Source organism: Amblyomma maculatum, chromosome 2 (assembly GCF_055883805.1).
Source record: "Amblyomma maculatum isolate TAMU_Amacu chromosome 2, ASM5588380v1, whole genome shotgun sequence".
In the NCBI taxonomy this organism is placed as follows: Eukaryota; Metazoa; Arthropoda; class Arachnida; order Ixodida; family Ixodidae; genus Amblyomma; species Amblyomma maculatum.
The window spans coordinates 62,169,898-62,197,877 of record NC_139345.1 but is presented as its reverse complement, the minus strand read 5'-3'; the positions used below and the strand labels follow the sequence as shown (position 1 = coordinate 62,197,877).

Genomic DNA, 27,980 nt, shown 5'->3' with positions numbered 1-27,980 from the left:
GCATGTTGCGATTGTACTGATTGTACGATAACAGCGGTAACTCGTTTCCGGCTTACTCAACGTTATTCGTTCCCATAGTTCTTTTCGGCTGCCGCCATCAAGCGAAGCAGGTAAGAAATTTTGCTTGTGTGAGGTAAAATCGTTGTTAATCAGTCGTACTAAAACAGCGCAACTGCAGAAATACCGTGTACTAGGCTTCTTCGGGTGCATATATTTGTAGGAAGTGTAATTATGATTTCATAGTTTCCACTCACAGTGCATGATTGATGTTGGTGCATTTCTGTCACAGTTTTGTAGTTTCGTGCTGATATTCTCTAACTTCTGTTTGTATTACAGCGATGGGTCTGCACTACAAATTGGCAGTTGGCCTTGAAAAGGGCCACAGGGTCACGAAAAATGAATCCAAGCCGAGGCCATCGCGGCGGAAGGGCGTAAGTTTGTTGTGTGATGTTGTTGAGCTCTCATCTTTCGGACATGTGGCACTGAATACCTCTTTATCCTGCGTAGGCCCTATCAAAGCACACAAAGTTTGTGCGGGACCTCATCCGCGAGGTGTGCGGTTTCGCACCCTTCGAAAGAAGAGCTATGGAGTTGCTGAAAGTGTCCAAGGATAAGCGAGCTCTGAAGTTCATCAAGAAAAGGGCAAGTATTATACGGTTGAATCGTATTATTCGATGTTTCGTTTGTGCATATCCTTTTGCATTATGCGTCCTTCCATACACCTTCTATTTTTTTATTTCTTTTTTGTTTAATGACTCATAATGTGAATTGTTAGCTTGCTGGAAACGCACAAAGTGCCAAGTCAGTAAGTTTAGCAGCGCTTAGGGAGTTATCTGGCATTAAGTGAACTTATACCGGGTTCTATATAGCATTCCTTATTGTGTACCTTTTATGGTAACCAAAGTATCAGTTTCACACCTAGTGGGCGCCGACTCCGGTGAAGCGCTTCACGCTGGTAGTGCAGGGCGCCCGTGCATGGGCAGTCCATGATAATTTATGAAACAAGATAATCTATGAAACAAGCCAACACATAGCTTTGCACGTCAATTTCTGCTGTTGGAGAATTGTGCTGTTAAATGCGGGAGTGCAGCACTATGCTGCTGCGATTTCAAAATCTGGAAACTGCTCATATTGAAAATTACGTGGCAGTGTTGAGGGCATGTTACGCAGGTGAAGAGCTCTTGCGATGGTAGGTTTTGTGACTTGCTGCGGTTTAATGTGCAGGTGCTCAGTTCGTGTAATAAATAGCAGACTGCAGGTCTGTTTGGTTTGGTTGCCCTTGCTGCACAAGTATCAGTTCAGCACTATTTGAGGTGGCAATTTTGGCCTTTTATTTTTAATGTAGTATTACTCCGAGCTAGACTGCACGAGTGCGGCTGACGAGCTCCATAGTTGTGCAGTTGAAGTGTACTGTGATTGCGACACGCTTGAGTTACTGGGAGTATGTGGCTGTTACTGTAGGCACACATCACCACCACTTGCTTGCATCACTTTCACCTAAAGATGGGCAAGACGGTTCACTGTAGTGAGCGGAACGGAACGGCTCCGCTCACTAAAGTGAGCCGGCTCACTTGAACAGCTCACTGGCTCACATCTGCAGAGGTGAGTGGGTCGCTCAAGAGGGGCTGGATCTTTTATATATATATATATATATATATATATATATATATATATATATATATATTATTATTATTATTGTTATTATTATTAGTAACAAAAAGTAAAATCAATTTGGGCCCTCGCGTGACACAGCAAATGGTGGCATTTAGCATCATGCAGTTTCTGGGTGCTATGAAAGTTACATTTGTCCCGACAAAAATCCCTGGAGGACAAGCGCTGGCTTGCATTTTTTTTTTTCTTTCACTGTGCTTCGGCACGCTGGCTTCTTGGCGCCTCGCCTTGTTCGTGCTCTCAGTAAAGAGGCATTGGATGGCAGAACGGCAACTGTCGTGTTTCTGCCGGTGCGATGCTCGTTTGTGTTTGGCGCGAACGGCAGTTGTCCGACGAGCGCGACGGGCATATGGTCATTATTTCCCTCTTCTTACCTCCCACAGACTTCTGTCACTTCTCTTCTGATCAGATGTATAATAGTCAGTGCTCTCTGTGTCCCCTTCTATCTTCGGCCTCGTCCTACGTGCTAATTCATCAAAAGTAAACTGAACGTTCGATTGTCTTTTGAGACATGAAAGACTTGGTTTTCAAATGATGTTGTTGCACTAGCGAACAATGCACGGCTGATGAGTGCCTTGAGACATCGTTCGAACAGCAGCATGGCAATGAACGGCGCCATTCTTTGCCAATTAAAGCTTTACTCCCCCCTTCAATGGCATCGGGTGTCACACTATATTACGCATACAGAGCCAAAGGGATTGCCGCAGACCACTTTACACAGCGAACAAGTAAGAGTACTGGTCCCCACTCGTCTGCATAGAACGGAACTACAGAACTGCTAGACAAAAAAAAAAAAAAGTGCAGTCGCCAGCAGCAGTGCGCCCGCGGTACCCGCGGGAATATCCAAAGGCAATGGGGTGGTCGTGACACTGACTAGGAAAGGCGGTATAGTTGCATTTTCGATTCGTGTCTTAAAAAATTGTATCCGGCTTCGACAGACAAGGCTCATTGAACGAGAGAGAATGGGCTTCTCAAAAGAACCGCCGTTCCAGCCATCTAGCAGATAGATCTCCATGCATAGAACAAACTCAAAAGAACTACCTCACTCGCTCTCCAAGAGGACGGTGCACTCCGCTCAAAAGACACGAGGACATTTTTGCGAGAAAGGGGAGGAGGTTGCATTCTCTCATTGCTAATAGATGGCGCAAAAGTCGCACCCACCCGCCCGTGACTGAAAGGTTCACTGAACAAGAGAACCAACAACCATCTCTCTGAAAGACCCGACGGCTCCGGCGGATCTGGCTTCGACTTTGCGGAGCCAAATGGCTCACTCGCTCTTTGAAAGAAGTGGCTCCGAAGATCCGGCTCGCTCTGGAGTGACCCATCCCTACTTTCACCGTAGTTTTTTCGGATGGGAAGATCAGTTTCGAAAATGATAGCAGCCGTGGTCTGTCTTCGTACTTCATCTAGTCCTTCATGAAATTGGTAATACATGGTGTGGCCCTTTTTGTTGCATTTATAGAAGGCAGTTAAATATGACAGAAATCGCCAACAAATGGGGTGGAGGAAGGTAACTCGTGTTGAGCGCGTTATTATAGGAGGTATTCACTGAGGCCATACTACTAGATGGCCAAGCATCCTTCCGTCTCGTCCGCCATGTCGGAGGTCGGCGGTGGCATCAGCACAAGTCTGCTCGCGCAGTATCAGGTTCGCTGTCAGGTGCCTGCTGTATATTGGAAGCGATCCGTAAAGTTTTATCAAGGTGTTTAATACGTCCACATCCGCTTTTCGTTTTGCCCCGCCGGAGTGGCGCAGTGGTTACGGCGCTCGACTAACGCGGGATCGAATCCCGGCCTCGGCGGTCGCTTTTCGCTGGAGGCGAAAAGCAAGGCGCCCGTGTGCTGTTGCGATGTCAGTGCATGTTAAAGAACCCCAGGTGGCCAAATTTCCAGAGTCCTCCACTACGGCGTCTCTCATAGCCTTAGTCGCTTTGGGACGTTAAACCCCACAAACCAAACCCACTTTTCGTTATGGAGCCCTTTATGCACATGGAGTCTGCAGCGGTATTTTCAACTAGGCATTCACTCGTGCAACAGCTCAACAGCAAAAGCAGCCGGCTGCCCATTGCACGCAAAACGACTTGCAGCTCGTTAAACCCGTTGTTAGCTACCACTGAGGCAGAACAGCTCTTGAAGAGACAGCGAGCGTATTAAATGTCCCAATTCCGAAGCTGGAATGGCCGCGAAACATTTCTAGTGGCGATAGTCAGCAAACTGCCGATGGAAGCTTGCACAGGCGCTGCTCCAGCAGTGAAGCGAATCAATTCTGTCCCTTAATTTGGGTGACGGAAGGTCGAGAAAAAAAAAATACTGTCACGCGCTCGCAGCATAAACGGCACACACAGAGAGCATGTTTTACAAATTTAGTATCAATAGCTTTGCTTGAAATGCACATAACCCATGGGACCTAGGTCGGCAGCAACGCGATGTGCAGCGATAACGCTTGATGAAGTAACATGTCACTTGCAGGTCGGAGGAGGTGACAGCGTTAGCTATTGAAACGAATTTGCTCACCTCTAAAATCGGCACGCCGGTCATCGACACCCTCACGCACGTGTGGCTCTTCGCCTCGCTTGCATGCCAAAAATTGACGCACTTTCATGGCATAGTACGTTTTAATTTCTTCACATGTCGTAAAATTTAAGACCGCACTTCACAGTGCAGGCAACGATGTTGGGGAATTAAACGCGAAGCAGTGGTCTTGTAGTACGTGGCACACATCAACGAAGTTACTGCGGTCGTGAGAGCCGATGTTTTCACAAAGTCAAACATTTTGTCGAGACCGTCGTTTTCCTTGTTCCACGAAGTCTATGGGTGTATCCACTCGCTCGCATGGTTTTCGTAGGCGCACGCAGAAATTCCGTTGAGACGTGAAAGGCGTACCCTACGGATCACAAAGAGTTGAATACTGCAGCTGGGTGCGGCGCCTGCACACACGACCACGCATATGGCGAATGCTGCGCCGGCCGCTAGCGCCCCTAGCGGATGACGTCACGTGCATACCCCCTATAGCTGAGAATTCATCTACTGATTATTAGTAAGGAAACTGTACTAACTCAGAAATTCCTGCCAAAGTGGACTGCTGAAAGTTCTGAGTCATTTCATAACACCTCAGTTGCTTTGTTCACAAATTTTTCTTGTACTGCTTGAAAGAACTGTAGGCAACCATTCCATCTATGGGTTCGTCAGGAAGGCTACACAAGGCTTCAATTGCATGCCTGGGGAACTGGTCGTGATGCATTTTGAGGTCAGCATTTAGTGTCGAAATAGTGCATGTGCATGCCTTGATGGTTTTATTTTGCATAGTGCGTGTACAACAAAATGCTCACCAATGGAGTGAAAGTCATGGGCGGTATTCTTTTGTCAAGTTGCATCCCAGTCTGCAGCATTTCTTGGCGCAGACAAGGTGATCCAACTAAACCTTGTGACATACACCGCCTGTAGTCCTTTCGTTCATTCCCAGCCCAAGAGCCCGACATCCTCACATGGGGCTCTTGGGCTTGCCTGCTTGTGAGTTGTACTGCACTAGGCAGGCCTCAGTGTCGGATGAGTTCAAGCGTGGCAGCGGTCCTTTATGCTGCACCCCATGATGTTTTCGTTGTCATATGAGGCAGTTTTTATGACAAATTGGTTTTTCATTATCGGATCTGCTCTTGTTCTTGGTATGGGGATAACCTCTGCCTGTGCTTGCAGCTGTTTTCAACACCAAGCACAGAGGAAAAGAAGCCCTTTGAGAGGATTGGTCCGCTATTGATTGTGTTGTGGGTCTTATTGCTGTGAATGTATTTTCATCATTTTAGGGCTTTGAATCATTCAGTGGTTCCTACGTTTAGTCCCAAAGTGACTTGGGTTATGAGAGATGCCGTAGTGGTGGGCTCCGGAGATTTCAACCACCTGGGATTCTTTTAACGGGCACCGATATCGCACATCACGTGGGTGCCTTGCTTTTCGCCTCCATCGGAAAGTGGCCGCCATAGCCAGGATTCTATGCTGCGTCCTTAAGCACCCTAACCACAGCACCACCACGGCGGGAGGTTTAAGGAGTGATCGCTACTGAGTATGCTACGAAGTTGGTGTTAGTGTGCAAGAGCTGTTGTGGAGTAACGTTCATAGTGGAGTTTGCAGAGCGTTTGACAGTATGGCGCAGGCTGTGCTAATACTAGACAGCCACAAACTTCATAGTTGCAGCTGGAGAATTGACCCCAAAACAGTGCGATCACTAAGAAAATATGTGAAGTATGTTCAAAGAATTGTGATTTGCACATAACAGTATTGCTGTATGTTATGCTGGATGACATAGGGCCACTCTTGGTATGTTGGTGGTAGAGGTTTGGACGCTGTCATTCACGTATTCAGTGGCTAGTGCTATGCAACTTTTTAATTAGGTTTGAAAGGTGATCCCATACCTGAATAATGTATCATGGAAGGCACCAGTGCCACAGAAAACTCCACAAAAAACTATGTGTCAGGGCAGATGATGAAAGGCAGGCTTGATTTTATTTCAGGTCCACTACCGTCTGTCCACAACTATCCTCCACAAAAAGAAAAAAAAAGGAAAGCGTTGAGGACACCCTTCTGAAGTGGCACTGAACTGGACATAGTTGAAGTTGGGAGGTTATAAAGCTTGATGGCAGGAAGAGGTGCTGCGATGGATATCACTAGGCTCTTTGCCACACTCAAGAGTGCAGCGGCTGCGCCAATTGCGCCATTTTGATACAGCTGTACTTTTCTGCGCCATAAATGTGAAACTTGGTAAATTTGCGCCACGCTGCACCAAAATGCTCTGACTAGCCGCAAAAGTTTGCCATACTCTGGGGCAAACTCTCTGCGGCCGTGATATGGCTAGCTACGATTTTTCAGACACTGGCCTTTTAGATTTTATTTTGAGGTGACATCACGCCGCTCTAACGCTTACTCATATTTTTCTCTCTTGCATCCACTTGCTTCTTCCGCTCTTCGAGTTTGCTGAACCGTAACCTTTTAGTATTCTTGACCGAACGAGTGACAATACATGGGGCGAAGCATCCCCATAACGCAAAGGGGCAGTTTGTAACGAGGCACCACTGATGCTGTTGTGAGGCTTGTGGTGGTATTTGTGATTCTGGAGCAATACTCCAGCACTATGTTTTAAGCACTGCATCTTTTTAATGGATGTACCTCTAGTTCTTTATGCTGCTCTTGGAAGTTTTTGCCATTTTGTTGGGCCATATATTCATGTACAGTATGGTTGTTTTTATGCTGTCTCTTTCCTGCCGTCAGATAGTGAAGGAAGTGCGTCATTTATGGCTTCTGTGTTTGTGCTAATATGATTTGAGGTGATATACATGAAGGAAGTTTATTTGAGACGTTAGCAAGTTGGGAAACGTGCAGCAGCCTTCAATTTTTGAATAAGTTTATTTGAGACGTTAGCAAGTTGGGAAACGTGCAGCAGCCTTCAATTTTTGAATTCCATAATGCCGTAGTGGTGCCCAAGGCTGCCAAAATTAATTTATGGATGCTGGAATACTGGAAAACTATAAGGTCTGCTCTGTGCACGAAATATATATCTAATATCCCCTGTCATCACCCCACCTCCCCTTAATAAAAATATTGAGATGCAACCATGACCGCCAGCCCTAGAAAGTGAATCACAATTGGAATAAGCGCTCACTCATCTGTGTTCTTTGCTTACAACTTTCATTATCTGCTTTCGGCATTTGTCCTTCTGTCTTTTGGTTGCAGGTTATTTTTTGTTTGCTTTTGTACTGCGCTTGCTTTCGGGCACAGACTGATCGCAGTAACAACTTCGAATTGGGCTGTTGTGGAGCTATGCTCACAAGACACAAGCTGTGGATTTTGTAGACAGTAAAACATTGCTGTACTAGTCTTGCGAACATGATTAAGGTTGACCATGTTAGGTGCAGAGAGAAAAAAATAGAAATGCATATTCCCTGTCTTTTTTTTTTTTTTTCATTTTTATTTGGTGTCCGTGTTGTAAAAGTCCTTAATTTTGTGGCTAAAATTCTTTTTAGTGTGATTGCATGCTTTGCAGTGCGAAACTTATTTAAAAAAATAGGTATATGCCAGGTTCATAAAGGAAGTATGCTAAACGCAGGTGATAGGCAGCCCTTCCTAGATTTGCTTTGGACTGCATTAATGCAGCCAGATATTCATTTTTTTTTTTTGCCAAAAGTAATGTTTCTTCCCTGTTTAACGCTACAAAGTGCAGCTTTTTTTTTTCCTGTGAGCTATTTCCAAATATGGATTTTGTAGAGTCAAAACTAAGATTTTGGTTCTCCAAAAATTGCTAGAAATCCTATTTCAGCTGTTGTACCCCTGCACGCTATGTACACTGTTGTGTACAAAGTGCACACTTGCTCTTTGATAGCATGCATACCTAGCATTGATTTTTTTGTTTCAAGCCAAATTTAAATCTGAGTTGTTTGTGCACCCGTAGCAAATGCACTAAACAGCGAGCACTGCAATTGGTGTACGCCATTTTTATGCTGATGTATTTTGCCGCCAGTAGTAACAAAATATTCTAGCTTTTCTCGCTTGATGTGCATCTTACTTTACAGTCCTTAGCTTTTAAATTTATATTTCAATGTTTTCATTATCAATTATGATTTCATACAAAATTTGTATGGCCTTGGGAAGAATTAACTGTAGTATTTTGTACTGGGAAGCTACTGCACTGTTTTTCTTATCGTGTGAATGAACTGTTTACGTGGACGAATATTTATTTTCGATGTGAGAGTCATTTTGTGTGTGCAATGCTCCTGATGTGAAGGGAGGACTCGTTAAAACATAGGTACAGCTGGCTAACGAGTGCCCTGTCAGTGATAGAAACTAGCAAGGTTCATGTATAGTATTTGGTTGCACTTTGTTCTTGCTGCATTATAGTAGGGTTTGGATCATAGATGGATTGCTATAATAAGTTCCTCTTTCTCCCATGTAGTTGGGCACCCACCTTCGTGGCAAGAGGAAGCGTGATGAGCTGAGCAACGTCCTGTTGGCCCAGAGGAAAGCACAGGCTCACAAAGAAAAGACTGAGCACAAGTGACCACCTCATGTTGTAATAAAGTGTGCAAAAACTCATTTGCTCTGTCTGCTGGTTAAGAATCTACACAGAATATAAAAGTTGCCGTTGTGGGACCATGTATGGAAACGGCACATTAAATTGTTAAGCACGACTAGCTGGAGTCGTGCTGACATCGAGAGACAAAGAAATCTGATTTAGTGCTTGAGGGTCCGCTGGCATGCGAAATAACTCGTTGCGCACTTGTGTGAATGTGAGGGGCACTAATTTGGTACCTTATTTCTAATGACTCCGATAGTCACGAGTACTCGCGAATAAACTCTTGCAAGCAACGAGGCCATTGATAGTGGAATTCAAAGACTTGCCGTGTACACCATATTCTGAATACCTTGCTTGATTTCACTCAAATTTGCACTCTTACTTTATAGCAGTCTGAAACTCCACTAGCACGGTTTGACAAGCCAAACTAATGATTAGCATCTCGTACAAAAACGTAGCACTAAAATATGTGCAGTGTTAATGTAGACGAATTATTTGAACGGTAAAGAGCACTGCAAAAATTCTTAATTTCCATTTAAGTTTACACTGTCCCAGGGCCATATTTTTGACACATGGACGCCGTTCGGCGCCTTGTTTCTCTTTTTGGTTTTCAAAAAAAAAAAACGTTTCAAATTTGTGGCGCGGAATTGCGGTCTGTCGAAATGGCTTTTTGCGGTGGCGTAAAAATGGCGTGAAAACGGATTTTTAGCAGCGCTATTCACTATGCCTGGATGGTATTCATAACAGTGGAGGGAAAACAGATATAGATGACGAAGGAAATCACGCTTGTATTACGAATGGGGTGAAATGAACTGCCCACTGTCAAGAGCCGCCTCCTGAATTTATTGGAATGAAAAAAACTTTTATACAGATATGTGTTCGTGGCCATTACTGATTACTTTAGCGCCGTGGTCGATACTCTGTCCAGGATGCCGCACTTCACTGCTGCCATTGTGGCTCGGAGTACGAGAAATCTGTGCTCTTCCTCGTCCTCGCTGGCCAGCAAGTGCTCCCACTGCGTCACACTCGGGTTTTCTATTTTGGGGTCCAAGTCTGCCTCAGGACAGGTCCATGTGACGTGTTCCGAGTGTCGGTGTACCATGACACCATGGGAATTCATATTGCATAGAGAAAATCTTGCGTAATTTGTGTATGTGTGGATAAGTACCGCTTGTAATCTGCGCCATTTTACTGCCTCCTTTTGTGTGGGGCTGGGTAGCATTTTCGCTGGGATTAGAGGGTCAAAGGTGCCCGTAGTGATGAGTGCGCTCGGTCGACGTACCCTCGAGCTAACTCATCTGCTGCCTCGTTGCCGCTCATCCCCTCATGTCTCGCATATCGCACCGCTTGAGGCGGCGGAGCGGTGCCGTAAAAAAAGAAAAAAAAAAGAAAACATAGCGAAGGTAAACAATTTGGTAGGTGGTGAAGTAAGCTTAGTCATCTTGTAATTGCATAAAACACTGAAACAACGTCATAAAGCTACTTTTCAGCTGCGCTACCTTTTGAAGGATTAATAATGAACACGCAAATTTACAGCCGCACGATGGTCCTTGCAAACGCGTTTTGCCTTCAAAGTATAGTGCCTAGAATATATACTGACATATATTCTAGGCACTATATTCAAAGAAACCATCGATCTGCGCCATTGTTGCCAGGCGCAGCAATGGCGGCCTGCCAACTCAAGCGGTTGATCTGCGCGAGACGAGGCATTTCAGAGAGCATCGCGATGCTTTCCAATTATCTGTCTCAATGGTTCGTGAGTACAACCTGAGGGGTCATATGCTGTGGTGGCTATGCAGGAATTTCGCGCGACAGGGAGCGATGGATCATTAAAGACTGCCTTAAAGGTCGGCCCTAAACACTTCCTTTTTTGTCTAGTACTATGCACCCATTGCAATGTTAATGAGTTGAAGAGCCTTCCCACTATGGAAAAAGCAAGCGAAAATACTGGCAGGTTCTATTTTAATAAAGGAATGTATGTGCCATGTACAGTCGTGAGCAAAAGTGGTATACAACACTCAGTCGGTGGCGGAGATCGCGAAAACTGCATGCCAACTTCATCTAGCAACAGCTATCTGTGATCGGAACAATAGCGGCACTGCCTCATTTTATCCACATGCATGTGTCACTGTCGCTGTCTCTTGCGCTGTCGCTAGGCGGCATTTTTACGCAGTTTTCCCGAACTCTGTCACTGGCTGAGTGTTGTATACCACTTTTGCTCACGACTGTAGATGGCACATGTTTGTTTGCCACATGTGATGTTTCATGTCAAGCTTTGATTTGATATGAATGCAGGCTCACCATTTGCTTATTTTTAGAAAAAGAAATAAGTACTCCAGAGCCCGTTATGGTGGTACGCTCTAACAATATGATGCTATTGAGTGACATTTTGTGTTGATTGCTTTTTTTATAGAGCCGGAAAATAGTCTCCCTTTATTGATTTGCATTTTACCGTTTAGACAGCAAGGAATACGCGCTCGCGGCGCCGCCCTTGCTTCATACCTCGATTTCCTCAGTCATCTTTCGCTTTCCTTCCTTATTCTCCATTTATCCCCCTCTGCACGTGTACGGTAGCCTGCGCATCCCCTAGTTAAGCTTCTTGCTATTCCGTTCTTCTGTTTCTCTGTCTCTCAGACATCTTTCGCGTTTCGCACGCCAGCGCATGAAAATTTAACCGACTATGTGTGAGGGGGGCCCAGCGTGTACCTACCACTTTGTCGGTGGTGTGTGTGTGTGTGTTCGTGTGGAAGATACATACACCACACACTCTCTCTCTTTCTTCCTCTCTCTGCGCTGCTTTCCGCGCTGTACACAACTCAAGCCGACACAAGATGTTAGAAACGTGTGCAAAAAGGCACCAAGTTGCATGCAATACGTGTTTTCCTATGTTCCGCGCTTCTTCCACAGCATTGCCATGCTACTGTTTTTCTTGAGAATTGCAAAACTATGCAATAAGAAAACCACTAATCCATCACAGAGGAGCCGTTTTCTTCGCCAACAGACCTATCGAAAACTTGGAAACAAACTGGCGACGCTTACGTTTCTGCGAGAGCTGGTGGCTGCCGATCCACACTATTGGAGCAACGGTGGCGCCACCTCTAGGTCGATATGACAGTTGCGTAATCATAATGTCGGACGACCACGAATGCGGAAAGGAAAATCTTTAATGAATAAGCAGCAACCTAATACATACACCACCACAACAAATAGAAACACTATACACATATTATTAAGGCGACACCATGATGGCTGTGCGGATGGCATACAATACGACTGGTGCAGCACACTGCACAGTTGACTCTCACATCGAGTGGTAGCGGTGTACCAGAGGTAGGCGCCACCAGAGCCCGAACATCCCGCATTTAGGGTCGTCATCGAGTGCTGAACCTCGAGCCATGAGCGGGCCCCTTGCGGACGACGTGGGTCACGATAGCAGGCGCCACAGCGACTTCAGCGAGAAGGTGCGCTTCGCGGCGAAGGTGCCGCGTGGAATGGTGTCCGAATCTGGCAGGGGCTCGCTGTACCTGGACTGCGAAGGGTGCAGTAAGGATAATTAAGGCGTCGCTCTTTTTTCGAAGTCTTTAAGCATGAAGCGCATTCAGCTCCCGTCCGTGGCAAACCCAGGCGAACATTGTGGTGTAACCGCGTAGGGAACCGGATGGAAAATATGACGCCGAATATGGAACGAACTACACGAAACCTTTCGTCCGAACGATATACGTTGTTCGGAGCAAGCTGAACGAAACGACGCGCCGCGAGCGGAAATGTGCCATGCAGGCCTTCGAAGACTGCAATCGAAGTGAATATCAGGCTGCCGAGGGCAACGCACACCACTCTTTGTTACAGAGGTTCAATGTCGTCGTCGTAACAGTCGCGACGCCCGATGCCCTTCAAGCCATATACGATTCACCTGCGAATCGATGTAACTTTCGTGACTGCAGATTTGGTCTAAGCAAATAATATAGCGGGACATCGGTAAAAAGTAATGGGGCAGGCGAAAAGAGGGTTGCCAGGCACTCTCTCTCGTGTGTGAAGCTGTGACGCGAATGACATGACTGCGTTTGGCACGATCAAACCTTGAAACGAAATTCAGCTTGACACTTGGACCCTGTGAGCATATTGACGTAGGTCACTGACTCGTAAGATCGCGCTTTTTCAGCCATGCATTATAACCTTGCCCAAATGTCTGTTCTTCGTGAAGTATTACAAAGCAGTCTCTTCTGTGAGTGTTCTGTAAAGTACTACACTTCTACTCTTACTAAAAGTGGTGAAGAGCTAAAAAAAAGCAGGGAAGAAGGAGATGCAAGACCGGCGCTAACTCGTGCTGGCTTCTTTTGATGCGCTGTTTATCTCCCTTAGTAATGTGAAACAGGCTATTGCCCAAATTGCAATTTATAATTCTGCGACTACCCTCTTACAACGCATTCCTCCGCTCTTGGCACTGGTTAAGTCGCCTTACCGCTACACCGACGCGACGGACAGAAACAGACGCTTGATAACCATCGTAGTAAATTGCGGCAACGGCAGAGTGGTCCAATAACGCATTCCAGACAGTCGTCCGTCGCAAATTTTTCTGCCCCGCTTAATAGAAAAGCGTGTTTCAATATGCGACTTGTATCCTGATCTGAGAGATCTTGTATCCAGATCTGGCTGATCTGACAGATCTTGTATCCAGATCTGGCTAGGTCTGACAGGACTATAGACATATCGTGCTCCTTCACAAATTCAGAGAGCTGCTACGGATCGCCGATTGGAATCCGGCTCCAGGCTGATAAGCATTTTAGTGTGAAAGCAGTCTTTCACGGATTCTGAAGTCCCTCACCATTTCGTATTATGCGATAACCTAGAATAAGACGGCATTCTTTGGCGCTAACAAAACACATACACACAAGAAAAGTAAGGACACGAGACTGGCGCTACTGCTACATCTACAATGACCTAGAATGACCTCGGAAGACATGCCTAACGACAGTTAAACGAAAAAAAAAAGAAAAACCATCGGAGCGGGGCGGATTCGAACCCAGGAATTTCTCGTGTTCTCTCCAAAATCGTACATGACCTTGCACAGCGCAGGCATTGTAAAGACGTGCTAAAAAGAGCAAGAAAGAAAGTAATGAACATTTCTTGTGCAGCCATAACATTCTATTTTCTACTATACAGCGGAACTTTGCCAGCTAAATCGTGCACATGGTTGCAAGAGAAAGCAGTTTTAGTGCCCTGGAGAGTTCACTGGTTTCTATGCAAAAAGGGGTGAAACCAATGAGCATGTTTTCCTGCGTTGCTGGGACGCTGATTTTTCTGGGACGTAATGCAAAACATTCATAACAAGTATTTTCTGCCTTACTCGCACGGCATTAGGCGACTAACGATTGAAAACGAGGACGGTATTTCTTATACGACTTCTTTTGCTGCCTGCCATTCTCTCGCGCTGTGCATTGCATGTCGTCGTCTTCATCATCATCTAAACATAACGCCAATCCATGAGCGGGCAAGGCTGAACACATGCTTTTGCTCGTCTACTCGGTTTACCTAAGTATAACTATATAGTACCACATACTTCTTTGATCTGATCTTTTTCATTCGTACGGAAAAGTAGTATATTGGAAAAAACTTGTCCTGCTTTGTCTTCCTGTTCAACCCCGGAAGATGTTCGCCTGAGTTTGCCGAAAAATTAAAAAACAATTGAAATTATTCTGTGCAAAAAAATACTCCTTACGATCAGTCACCGGTGCATCAGTGGGAAGAAGAATATAGTCGAAAGAGGGGAGACAGTCAGTGTTTCGCTGTATGCGCACTTTCTTCTTGCAGTGACTCATGAGACGTTATACACTTACTCTCACAAGTTGTTGGAAGCGCAGTAGAAGGTACAAGCGCGGGGCGACAGCTCCAGTGCCTGTAAAGTTGGCTCAGGAACGCATCAAGGAGGAGTACTTGTGGAAGCCACCGTTTCGCGCTGGATAATTAAGCTAGTAAATCAACTGACACGAGCGGGCAATGATCCCTGCGTCGATCTCTGTATCAGCACGACTTTTCATTAAATTGTGAAGTTTCCAATATTCACTTTGTTGCCGTGTGTCTGCGCTCGTGTATACTCTAATGAGAAATATCTAATGCTCCGGGTGATCAATGCTTACTGTCTTGCGCACCTGTCTACTTTGAAAACACTATGTGCAAAGGTTGACGCGTGAAACTATTTATGTGGAAAACGGGTGAAACTGCTGCCCATCCCAGTTCAAGGAGAAACATGGCGTCGCACATGGTGTACAACGTGGTGGACTGTATTGTACGGGTGGTCACGTGGTAACAAAGATATTATTTGCGATGTTGTAGCTATGATCACGTGACTTGGCCGCCATCTTGAATCTGAGAGCGACAGAGAAACGGACGAGAAACCGGCAAATGTATGTAGCCAGAGCTAACGCTCTTAAAACAAAAGTGGCAGCTTATGAGGTGGTCAGAAGGCCAACAACCCTGCAAACGAGTTCGTTTTTATGCTGGCTCCCACTGAAATCCATTTGACTTTTCTTGGTGCAAGCGAAATTTTAACAAAGTCCCATGTTCCGCCTCGCTACAGAGGTGTGGCCTAGCAAGTTTGTTTTGTTCGCTGGAAGGTCGTTCACGGTAGTGCCAACTCTCAATTCGCCTTCATCCCTATCCGCTAATGTACCGAGCTGGACTGGCTGCTTTATTTATGGGACTTGCCCGCACTGACAAGTTCATTCCTGAATTCATAGCTGCTTTAGACAGTCGCAAAAGCCAGCACGGAGCAGCTTTAGGCGAGAATACAGATGACGTCAGTGTTCCAAAATGGCGGTGCATGCAGCAAAATAAACCCATGGCATCGGTCAGCTACCTTTTCAAAGTTGTCTGGAGTCCTGTTGAAGAGATGCACGAGATCGTAGCCGGAGTCCCTAGCACCACCGAACTTCCTCATAAACCCTCGGGCGAACTTCCGAAGTCCTGCGCAGTCAAAGAACCAGATGCAAAATGCAATCGCAGCTGCGTTGATACGTTTCCCGCATCCACTGTTGAAAGAAAATCAGCTGAGGTACAGTTCCGCTTATACCTATTAAGATGTACGAAAACACTGTTTACAATTTCTTGGCATGGTTTACCTTGCTGGTTTAGCACTGCGAGACTTGAATAGAGTTTAATTATAATCATAATCTTCATCATCATCATAATCATCTCGGCCAGACTATACCCACTGCAGGGCGAAGGTGTCTCTCATATTTCTCCAATTATCCCTCTTCTGTGCTAGCTGCATCAACCTGGCTCCTGCGAACTTCCTAGCCTCATCCGCCCACCTAACCTTCTGTCGCTCCCTTTGCCGTGTTAAATGCTTTTTTTTATTGCACAGCTTACAATTTATGTCGCCGGTTCGAATTCCTTACTCAAATTAGCCTCATACTTGTTTAACAGATTGATGCTAAATGAAAAGTGAAATCGTGTGGTGCCCCTCTGAGCGCTGCACAGAACGGTTGCGCAACAATTTTAATACGGAAGAGGGAAAAACCTGGCGCCACATGGTGGTCCTTTAGTCATGCCCTACGAGCAAATAGCGCGTCAGACATAAGGGAAGGGGCCATGCCGTCGTGCTACTCTCCATTTCGGTGGCCCAACGGCTGGCGTCATAGTTGCTATGGCGACCAGCGATACACAAGAAATATTTTTGCTAGCTCTGACGATCGTTTGAGTCACTAATAAACAATCGCTGTGGCGTAAGCTACAAACCAGAGTATTTCCAAGCCAACAGCTTTACAGCAAGTGACACCCAAAAATTTTCAGCGCCAGGTGCACACATTGCGAGGGCATTAGTGGATATGACCCTCATGATGTGGAAGTGTCCTAGATCTGGAGAACATGGCAGAAGAGATGAGTCTTGGAAGGCAGTACTTCCCAAACCGGACAAAAATGATATTGGGAAGTCATCCATTTTGACCTGGCAGATGCTGAGATGCAGGAGATCCCGGTCGACGGCTGAGGGGAAGGACACGGCAGGGACCGAGCTGCGCGCCTTGGACCCTCACCAACCTTTTGATGGGTGCGAATAAATGCAATTTCTCTCCGTCTCTCTCTTCCTATCAATGCTTTCTGTCCACACCCTCTGCTCACGCCACACATAAGGGTGAGAGAGAGAGAGGAGAAACAGCTTCATTTTCAAGGATTGGAAGATCGTGAACTACTGCACCTCAGTGTGACACCCCATGCAGTTAACAAGAGCTTCCTGCGTTTTCTCCTGCTTGAGCAACAGTTGATTTGAACTGTTCGGAGGGAGCTGACAGGACCATGCGAGGAGGGCACTTGAGCTCACATCCCATAAGTTGTGACCTTGGGTTGCTAGTTCGACTCCTGAACCATACCGTAAATGAAGAGAAAAACAGAGAAAAGAGCTGCCATAGTGGATAGCTCCAGAAAATGGCAACGGCTCGCTGAATTTAACGGCTGGCTCGCCGAACCTGGTGCCAGCATCCGCAGGGGTATACTGCTTTATAGTATGGAGGCTCCCTAGTTCGAACGCGGGTGCTGATGATGTGACATCAGTGCAGGTTGGAGGTTGGTTGGTTTAGTTTATGGGTTTGGTTGATGGGATTTTAACGTGCACGCCATTGCGCATTATACGGACACCTTTCCGTTCCGCCTACATCGAAAAGCATTCGCCGGCGGTCGGTTTCGAAACCGGGCACTCCGGCACATTAGTTGGGCGTCTTAACGGCTAAGCAACCGCAGTATTACTCAAGGTCAAATTTTCCTTCGAATAACGCGACCTTGAAGAATGCTAGTAGTGGAGATAACGCTCCACTTCTTTGGCTTAAGGAAAACTTCGGCAGCTGCGCATATGCCGAGTAATCAAGGTGTTCAAAAAGTGCTCAAATAATCTGAAAAACAATGGCTGTGTGAGTGACGACTTTATTTACCCCAAGCAAAGGGACAATAGAGGAGGGAGGTAGGTACTCTGCTAGGTAGGCCTCCGCTACCCTCTGGGCTCAATATAGGATCTTGTTCTGGAGTTCAGACAGATTTTTTAGCAACCACACAGTCCTTCATTGAGGGGGAGTGCTAACAGCAGTCAGGAAAGGGATTGCCAGAAAGACTGTCTCTCCATTGAAGTCTATAATGCGTAACTGTATGAAAGTACTCATAGCTCTAGATTAAATGTAGGCACGAGAAAAGGCCCGATATACTCGAGAAAAGTTATCATTTGATTGTGCCATTTCAGCATTAACTCCAAGTGAAGCGATGAGAGCAATCGATGACCAGGTAAACTGAAGCATAATTGCAGGTACGTTATATATTTATTACTTATTTATTAATATTCTTAGTCATCGTTTTTGGGCCGGTAGAGTGTGGGAGTTAAATAAAGTTCATAGCAGCACGAGCACATTGCATTAAACACAACATAAGTTCACAGTAAAGCTAACACCCCACTTACATGAACAAAATTTCCTTCACGAAGAGTTCTCTCCAGCTCAATTTCAGATAGAAATAAAAAATAAACAACACAAGAATGCACAAGAATTCCACACAAGAGAACAGGAATTTTAAAAAAAAAAGGAACAGCAAAAAAAAAGGAGTGAGTGTTATCGACGTAACTGCGCACGCACCTCACAAAGAAAGCAAACTGAAGAACAAACACACACCTCACAAAGCCTATGTTGCCATCATCATCATCATCATCAGCCTGACTATACCCACTGCAGGGCGAAGGCCTCTCCCATATTTCTCCTATGTTTTCGCCTATGTTGTAATCAAATGTATTTATTTAAAAGCGCCATATTGGATGATAGACTGTTCGAATTGGTCCAGGGAATTAACTCTGGCTTTGTCGCGCGGTAGGGATGTTAAGTGTTATACCGTTCTTGAAGAATAAGAAACTTTAACGTATCCGTCTTTACCCGTAGAGGTATAGGAGATGTGCAGAGTGGCTGCCGCGTACTGGACGCAATGATCGTTTTGGAAGATACCGTTCTGTGTCGAAATTGAATTTGCATTTTGTCATTAAATAAAGATGTTTTAATCTGGCTATTTGTCTTCGCTGTGAAAGTTGGGGCAAGTTCAATTTAGCAATAAGTTTTGTGACCATCTGTGGATCTATATTTTGATGGTATAAACCTTGCAGTGCGTTTTTGAACTTTCTTAATTTTATCTATTCGGCATTTTTTGAAAGGATCGTATACAAGGCTTGCATACTCAGGCTTATGACGCATTAAGGCCATATAAGGCAGTAAGTCTGGCATTCGTACAAGTCAAAGTTTACGCTTCAAATACCAAAGCTGACGTGCAAATATTATTTAATTGCAGTTTCCAGTTCAGATCATCAGATATGGTCATGCCTAAGTATTTGAAGTGCTATAGGTTTAGGTTTGGCGTCTAGCTCGTAATCAAAAGGTAAAGATTGCAAAACCTGTTTTAGCATGACTTATTTTCATTTTCCACCTGGAACGCCATCATTGTATAGTGTTTAAACTCTCATTCAACAAGATCTGATCTTCCTGACTTGAAACAACTGAATAGATGAGAAAATCGTCTGAAAATAAACGAAACGTAATTTTAAGGTTGAGACTTTGAGAAATGTTTAAATACAGTGCTGGACACATGGATATCTGGGGGACTCCAGAAGTTACTAGCAATATTTTTGATTTTGCGCCACGTATTTCAGCAAACTGCATTTTATCTGCCAGATAAGGCTGTATCAAAAAAAAAAAAAATTCCTTCTTAATACCAGGATAAATCGGTTTCGCGAGAAGCTCAGAATGCGCAACCTAGTCAAATGCTTTCGACAAATCTAAGCATATGACATCGATCTGACTTTTATTTTCAGATAGCATAAGCAAAATCATGAACTGTTTCAGTCAATTGTGTTACGGTCGACAAGCGTTGTCCGAAGCCATGCTGATTTAGAGTGAAAGCACCAGAATTATCGATGTAGCGAAACATGCTTTTTGACAAGATATGTTCCAGTATTTTACTGCACGTGCAGTTATTGAAACTGGTCTGAAATTTCGAACGTCGTGTTTGCTCCCAGATTTATATATAGGAACCACTCTTGTCCTTAACCAGGCGTCAGGCAAACTGTGCTGTTCTATAGACGCGTGAAAGATATAAGATATTTCGTAATCCATTGAGCATAGCGTTTTAGAAATTCATTAGGAATGTAGTCTGGATCAGCCGACGTTTTGGTGTATAAATTCGGTAAAAGGGAAATAATTTCCTCTTTGGGCAGGGTAACGTCTTTCACATCAGAAAGCTTTTCAATGTCGAGGTCATTCAAGTTAACAGCCGGTGCACGAGGTTGGTCGAACAGAGTGAAAAATGTATTTCAGTTGAGAGCTATTTCACGGGGATCACTATGCACACATCCGTCATCAATAACATTATCATTTGCTTCTTTCGACGGAGAAATGGGACGCCAAGACAGCTGCGGGGATTGCTTCATAAAATTTGCTAGTGTGTTACAGAAGTAATTTTCTTTAATACTCTTTAGTTTCTCCTTAAGAAGTCCAGACAAGAACGATATCGCAGTCTGATTTATTATTTTGTTTCGCTCCTGCGTCTTAATCCTCGCTTCAGCTGAATAGAAAACAACAACAACAACAACAACAACAACAACAACAACAACAACAACAACAACAACAACAACAACAACAACAACAACAACAACAACAACAACAACAACAACAACAACAACAACAACAACGGCACAGACCAATTCTAGGGCTTCCGACAGTAGCAGTTCTTTTCATGAATTCTTGAACAGTGTGCCGTCGAGGCTGCTTCAAAGATGGCGGTCAGGAGCCGAATTTGCATGTTAATAAGTCATTTAATGCAGAGTGAAACGCAGCTCACCCAGCATCAGTATCCAGTATCGCGCCGGGACGATGTACGCCAAGAAACCGGCGCCGAGCAGGATGGCGAGGAATATCTTCGACACGAACGGATCAGCAAACACCATCGTGCTGAGAAGACGTTAATAAAAAAAGTAAATACAGATATGCATATGATAAACACCGTGTGCCACTGATAAATGTATTCCCATCATGTTGCAATACCAAGTGCCTGCCTTTCATCGATGCATCCTTTGTTCATGTAATACACTTGCGGTGAATAACTTATCCTACTGCATCCTTTGTTCATGTAATACACTTGCGGTGAATAACTTATCCTACTATCTACGGGGTAGTCATGTATGATGTGCATGCGCTATTCGTGGCCGTGTATTTACGGTTGCAGGCTATTAATGACGTCGATGGTGGTGCGGCCTTTATTACAGTGAAAAGCCATTTTGTGGTAGCTCATCTACAACGGCTTTCTTCTGCCATCACAGGCGAAGATGGCACGTGCGTGGAGGGAAGGGGAGTTGCGTTGCGCTGACCACCAAGGCACAAATGCGTGGTGCCTTATGACCACAGTAGCGGGAACCAGTGTATGCGCTGTTTCTAAGATCGGACGATAGTTACTTTTTCAGTGTTCCAGCCGTTCTAACTGACTAAGCCTTGCGTCATATAATAGCAGCGCTCGCATCGCCCCCCCCCCCCCTTTTTTTTTCCCCCCTTCACCCGCGGGAGGCTCACATGCTTTAATCGAAATCACTTCATATGAGTGGCATGGACAGGATGTGTTACCTCAAGCTATGGGCAGAATGTGTCCTCACGAAACAGAAAAGGAAAATACGTGGATCGTTTCCTCACCAGGGCACAAACCACTGCCCTTCCATGCCCGAACCGGGCTAACCACTACTCTAACGCCGACAAAACAAAAAATAATAAAGCAAACAACCACCGATAAAAAGTGAAGCAAGGAAAGTAAAAGTAAACTATACGCCCGAAAAGCAAGGAAACCGATAATGAGCTCATAATGGCACTATGGGCACAGAACCCGTAATGCTTTCGCATTTCCGCACGTAACGAGACTTTAGCGCGCCTCTAATTTTTCGTGTCTGTTTAGAACCACACGATACCTCCTCCCTCCCTGCCCTGCTCCCCCGTAAGCGGAACTTCGGGGGGAAGAATCAGCCTCGGCAATCCGGGGAGAATGATGCACATTGCTCTGATGCTGCGACTGATCGATTAGTGCTTGACTCGCCTAAGCCGCTGTGGGCCGGCTCCAAAGAGGACGTTTTTGAAACCTGCTGCCTAAGAAGACACAGAGGTGAGACACTAAAGCGGGTGTAATAATGGGAAAGCCGTTGTCGGAACAGATTTTCGTTCAATTGTTCGTGGTAAACAACAGCCTACTGATTTAATCTGTTAACAAGGCGATGTACATGCTGAGTGAGATAAGATATACAGAGTGCAAGCCTTACAGAATACAGTACAGGTTTCGATTCTTTCTAAAGCGCTACTTGGACCACCCTCGAAGCGCACCGCGTTGTTCTGTAAGCGTGCTGTGAGCACGTGTGAAATATCAAGCAAATAAGAACTTTGAAAGCACTACAGAAATCTGCATTGGAGAAATGCGATAGAATTTGCGCTGTCTGCGCATTAGTGTATCATGACTCGACACTAGTCATGGTTGAATTTGACTTACACAAGTCATGGACGTCACAGTCATGCACATTTGATCTCCGATCTGACTGAGTTATGACTAAATTATAATGACTGACATGGCACGACTAGACACGACACGACGTTTATATAACACGTGTCATTGCACATGCATTCATGACTACCAGTCTTTTCTTAATGTAACGCCATATCACACGTTAAACTTTGCTTCCATATTTTGTTTCCATGTTTTGCTTCCCATTTTGCTTCCACGTTTTGCGGACACGTTTTCGCAAACACAGCCAAGTGAGGCTTTCGCCTTCTACGTCATCACAAAATGTGGGCGGGGGTTGAGAAAGGTTGCAGCCACTTACTTGTGCAGCCGTTCGCAATACGAGGCCACCGTGCCCATGGTGTTCTGCATCATGGCCGCGATCTCCTGGAGCCGCACCAACTTCTCCTTGAGCGTCTGCTTCGACTGCGCGATTGCACGAAAAGTAGAAAAGACGAGTCCGGCATCTCTCACGGTCAATTACGCATTTTCTCCGATTTTGCTCAAGCCACTCCAAAGCCAGACTTCTACCCGAAGAAAGAAAGATTCAGGAGATTAAGGTGTGTAATTATGCCTGCATTTTTCAACTCAGTAAGCGCAGACCAAGGCCAAACATTTGTTAAGTCCTTGATCACAGTGAAACTAACTTCATTGCTTTTCTATTTTCCATACTGATTATAGAAGCAAGGTCTACTACAAATGTCACACGATATCGTTTTTTGTGAAGATAAAATGTCTATTTGCTGCAAAACACACACACGCACACACACACACGCGCGCGCACACACACACACACGCGCACGCACACGCACACGCACACGCACACGCACACGCACACGCACACGCACACACACACACACACACACACACACACACACACACACACACACACACACACACACACACACACACACACACACACACACACACACACACACACACACACACACACACACACACACACACACACACACACACACACGCACACACACACATGATTTAGTTTAGCACATATTTACCCGTCGTGTATTGCTATTATTATCGCGTATCGCCCATGCTCGTTACAGCTTCTAGCGGTCTCCAGCTAAGCAATGTATATATACTCAGTATTCTTTAAAATGTGCTCTCCATGTATTACAAAGAACTGTTCCCTTGCAGCTCTATTCTTTATCGGGACGCTTTTCAATGCCTGTCCCCTTTCAAAAAAGACGTGTCAACATCGAACCTGCTTTTGGTACTGACACATCATCCGCCCCGCGCTGTAGTTTTTACAGCTGTTGCCATATTTTATTTTTTTTTTTTCAGGCCACGGGATCACCGGTTGCAGGCTTAGAAACACATACCGAAAAACATTCCTTCACTCCTTGCCCTACTTCTTTCTCCACCACTCTCCTCCTTTCTCCCCTCCCTAGTTTTTCTTCTTCGGAAGCAAAGATGTATTTAGACCCCCACCAGTGATGATCACGCTGCCCAGACGAAGAGAAGTGCACTTGTCGAAACGTTGGCTCGGCTTGTGAACTGAGGCTCCCCTCCACCCTTGTTCAGTGACCGTTCATGCTGTGTAGTCATCATCTTCCTCTCGTTCTACCCTGATGTTGACTAAGTAATTCTTTGCGCCTGACCCGTGTGTGGCTTTAACAACTTGTTTTCTGGGCTGTTAATCCCCACTTCGCGCGGATAAACACTGATATATTCCCAAGGATTATTTGCTGGTAAATCGCACAATCTTGAATGGCTCTATAAAATTAGGCCTCCTCAGGAGGTGTCACGTGAAGATCTTCTTGGATGCCTGCCAGCCGACCGTATGATTTTCGCAGAAGACAGTGAATCCCACTGGCGAATCATTCACTTTGTCGATCAGTGCGATGCAAAAGAAGACCGTGTCTAATGCAAGGCTTGCGCAAGAACCAGGCGACGTTTGAAGGGACACCGAAACAGCTTGAATTTCTATTATATCAATCGATTGCCGAATCCATACTGCAAAAGAAGGCTACATTCAATTGAATTTTACAATCTGCACAACAGACTAAAAACGAAACATAGGCCGCGTTGCCACACGCCGTTTCAACCAGTTTGAGCTGATGTCCTGCACTTCCTTTTTGTGCAGATCTCTCAGGCTAAAACCAGACTGAATTTTTGCCCTATCTATTACGCGTGGCTTACAAGGTTACCATTTGACACCTAATTCGTGTAAGATGCATGCGTATGAGGGAGCAATGAGGTAAGAGACACTTACGGCGTTGCTGTCGCCCTCTTGTCCGTCCATTTGAATGCCCTGTAGGTATAGAAAAAAAAAAAAAAAGCAAACATTTTCGTGGTTTGCGTTTTTGTACTCCAGCCTTTTAAAAAAGTATATTAACCACATAAGAACATTGCTTGGTTGGGAACTTTTTTATTCGGCTCATGCTTCTATATATGATGAAAAGACACTGCACCGCTTCACATTCGATAAAAGCTTAACCGCTCTAAAGCGTAGTCCGTTAAATCGATGTACTGATGAGGAAATTTGTAGAAGCCGTCTTTTAATAACAGATTGTTAACAGCTATCAAAATTCCAGGTACTTATTTCTTCGGTTGATTTAGTCCCTCTTTTATACTGCACTGATCCTCTATCTCCGGGTGCATGGCCTTGTATAAATCGGGGGAAAGTAGTCCCTCGTATGTGGTTCAACTCAGGCCAGCATCAGCTCATTGTGTGCAGCTCAAGGAACACCCGCACTTCTACTTACCAGGGACTTACACTGAGAATTCTGAGGCTGTCATTATTGCAAGTCGGGTAGGCGTGTTACGTATGAGTCAGCATTTGAGGTATTTCATTGCATTCACACTGAAAACTTTCGTTTTGCTTTAGTAAACTCGGCCGTATCCGCGAACTTCCGCAATGGGTATTGAACCTTCTCGCACTATGATTTGAATATGGTCTTCCTTGTCACCTTTCATCAGCTTCCAAAGACAACAGCTGCGAACACTCTGACTCCCCTCTTCGCACCTGAAAAAAATCAGGCAAATGTTTAACCCTGTTCAACCTAAGCAACCAAAGCGAAAGCGGTTCCCACTTTTCGCTCGACCCGCCTTTCTCCGTATTTGTGCGGTAGCCTCTCGGCGAGCTACGTCCACTGGGTGAACGGATATGGCCGGTCGTTTTCGCAATCTCTGAGAAGCGGACAGTCCCCGAGGCGTCTCGCCTGGATCATCCATGACGACTGCTGCCGTTAAATTGTCGACAGCTGTTGCGATCCGTTGGTACCGTATAAAAGGCAGCGGAGGCTGTCTGGATGGCTCCAGCGTAGCTGAGGTTGTGTGACGTCATGGTTGCCACGTGACTAGGCAGAGGTAAGCGCGCAGTTACCTCGATTTGGGTGGCGACGGCGGTGGCTGAGTAACGTCATAGCTGCCACGTGGTTTCTTTACGGTTCAAGGACAAATACGCTCACATGCGAAGACTCTACGGAGGGGAGTAGTAAAAATAGTAAAAAGATAGGTGCAAGAAAACTCCTCACGAGTACAGAGGAATCTGCACAGAATGCTGAGAGAGGATGTCGCACGGGACGGTGGCATGCAAGCTTGAACTGCCTGCCATTTTCCTGGCGCCATGTTCTGCCATTAGTACTTCTCCAATATGGCGCAACAGGGTGTAACGCTTAGTCGTCTTGAGCTTTGTCTCCAACGAAGCGAAGCGCGGCGTTTTGTTAAAATACGTGCTCGTGTCCATGCCCGTTGTACGATTTCGCTCTTCCTATTAGAGCGTACACTGAAATAGCCTTGCTCACGACGGTTTCACAAGGAATACGGAAGATGTATCGGCTACAACATTTAAAAAATGACCGTTAGTGGAAAACAGCATATGATATGAGACAAAACAGATCAACGAAGCCGCACACAGAGCTCATTTTGGTCCGTGCGTATTTGCCGTATGGTGTTGAAGGTAGCGAGGGAAATAATGTATAATTATTGATTACTTTTTACTTGTTTGCTTTCTTTTTGGAGACTAATTTATCACTGAAATCAGTTACGTCCCAAATCAAGAAATTGTTATTGTAATCCATTACTTTTCTATACCAGGCACAGAAATGGTTAGGCTTGGGCCAACCTTAAGCGTGTGGTTTCAGAGTACTTCGAAGTTGATTTTCATTTCTTTCTTGCTGGTGTCCACACCATCAGAGACACACTAAAAATCCGCAACCAGCCTAAATAATTTTTAATTCGCTTTTTTGTAAGAACAAAGTTGTTAAAATGTTAAGGTATTTTACGTATAAAAATGTGGGTAATTGAATCTTCATCATCTCTTACTACACGCATTGTAGGGCAAATTCTTCTCACATATCCCTCTAATTAACCCGGTTCTGTGTCAGCTACATCCACTTTATCCCCACAAACTTCCTAATCTCACCTGCCCGCTTTACATTCTGCCTCTTTTTGCTATGCCTAGCTTCCATTGGAATCCAGTCTGTTGCCCTTATCGACCATCGTTTATATTGCCTTCACATAAAATGCCCCGCCCACGCCCATTTCCCTTCTTGATTGTATCGAGAATGTCATTAACTTGCGTTTGTTCCTTGAATTATTCTGCACGCTTCCTGTCTCTTAACATTTCACGTATATTTTTTTTTCCATTCCATATAGCTCTCTGCGTTGTAGGTTTTCCCCTTTTCGATAGCGCCCACGTTTCGTCCTTATATGTGGGTACCGGTAAGATACATCTGCTATATACTTTTCTCTTGAGGGAGAGGTACTGGTAATCCGGCATTAATGATATGGGAGTGCTTATTAAAAGCGCTTCATATTATTATGATTCTCCTAGTTCATTCTCTTACCCCTTCTAGCGCCTAGTTACGTACTCTAAACTGCTGTTTGTTTCCGTGGCTGTTGCACAATAATTCAGTTTTCAACAAATAAATCTTTAGGTCGTTCTGTTTTGCCCGTCTAAGTCATTAACAATTCTTTGCAATTCGTTCCCTCAATTACGTAGCAAGGTAGTGTCATTAGCGGATAGAAGAATGCTGAGGTATTCTCGATCAAACCCCGATTGCTAACCGTTTCCAATGCAAGTCTCTGAATACTCTAGGCAAGCAGTAAATAATGCCGGATAGATTTTATCTCCTTGCCTGAAGCCCTTCCTTATGAGAATTTTAATGCTTTCTTTATCAAATTATCTCAAGGAAGGGTGCTGGGCAAGGGGCACCATTTCTACAGTGCTCTCCAGTATGCAGGATACAAAAAATAATTTTATGCTTTTTATAGTTTATCACACCAGTTGTATGACATTACCAAAATGCACTTTGCCACTTGCCCTTTCTTTTTTGACCAAGCAAAGTCCGTTGTATCACAAATGACAGAAAACTTTCATCTACACGCGAGAAACGCGACTGTTGTCCTTACCTCCTCTTCTTCACTTGGGCAGCAGCAGGCGGCGATTATTTCGACGAAGAAGAGCAGGGCGCCGATCAGCGGCACCATATACGCCTCGCCTTTCAGAGTTAGCCACACGAACAGCTGTAGACATAAGACAGTGTTCTTTTATTTTTTACTTCCGTGAGCGGAACAGAGTGAGATTCGTGATGTAGCCGGGTCTAACTAAACGGTCTAAAGTGTACCTGCACAGTAAATAAAGCGACCAAGAGAAAACGCACATATGAAAATTAAATGCATGCGCTAGAAGACAGTGAGATCAACGTCATTACCATTATTGATAAGTTAATGAAGCCCATATATTCTAC

General features: G+C 45.0%; 2 protein-coding genes across 3 annotated transcripts in view; one reads left to right on the top strand and one right to left on the bottom strand.

Annotated features, from left to right (window-relative positions):
- The first annotated feature begins 10 nt into the window (after positions 1 to 10).
- On the top strand, positions 11 to 8,747 carry RpL36 (ribosomal protein L36). 2 transcript variants are annotated; one of them, XM_084594282.1, is made up of 4 exons: positions 11 to 110; positions 337 to 431; positions 508 to 642; positions 8,608 to 8,747. In XM_084594282.1, the coding sequence occupies exons 2-4, from the start codon at positions 339 to 341 to the stop codon at positions 8,710 to 8,712; spliced, it is 333 nt and encodes a 110-aa protein (XP_084450408.1). In that variant the 5' UTR covers positions 11 to 110; positions 337 to 338; the 3' UTR covers positions 8,713 to 8,747. The 2 variants fall into 2 exon arrangements, with proteins under 2 accessions (XP_084450408.1, XP_084450409.1); XM_084594283.1 differs by lacking the exon at positions 11 to 110 and adding an exon at positions 126 to 225.
- Positions 8,748 to 12,151: 3,404 nt separating this feature from the next.
- The window catches only part of LOC146198799 (multiple C2 and transmembrane domain-containing protein 1-like), a 30,649-nt gene continuing 14,820 nt past the window's right edge, over positions 12,152 to 27,980 (bottom strand). The window contains exons 10-15 of the mRNA XM_084591982.1: positions 27,643 to 27,756; positions 24,500 to 24,538; positions 22,586 to 22,689; positions 20,575 to 20,684; positions 15,581 to 15,687; positions 12,152 to 12,256 (exon numbers count right to left, since the gene is read on the bottom strand). Of these exons, the coding sequence (XP_084448108.1) occupies positions 12,152 to 12,256; positions 15,581 to 15,687; positions 20,575 to 20,684; positions 22,586 to 22,689; positions 24,500 to 24,538; positions 27,643 to 27,756 (579 nt within the window). The remainder of the gene's footprint in view (positions 12,257 to 15,580; positions 15,688 to 20,574; positions 20,685 to 22,585; positions 22,690 to 24,499; positions 24,539 to 27,642; positions 27,757 to 27,980) is intronic.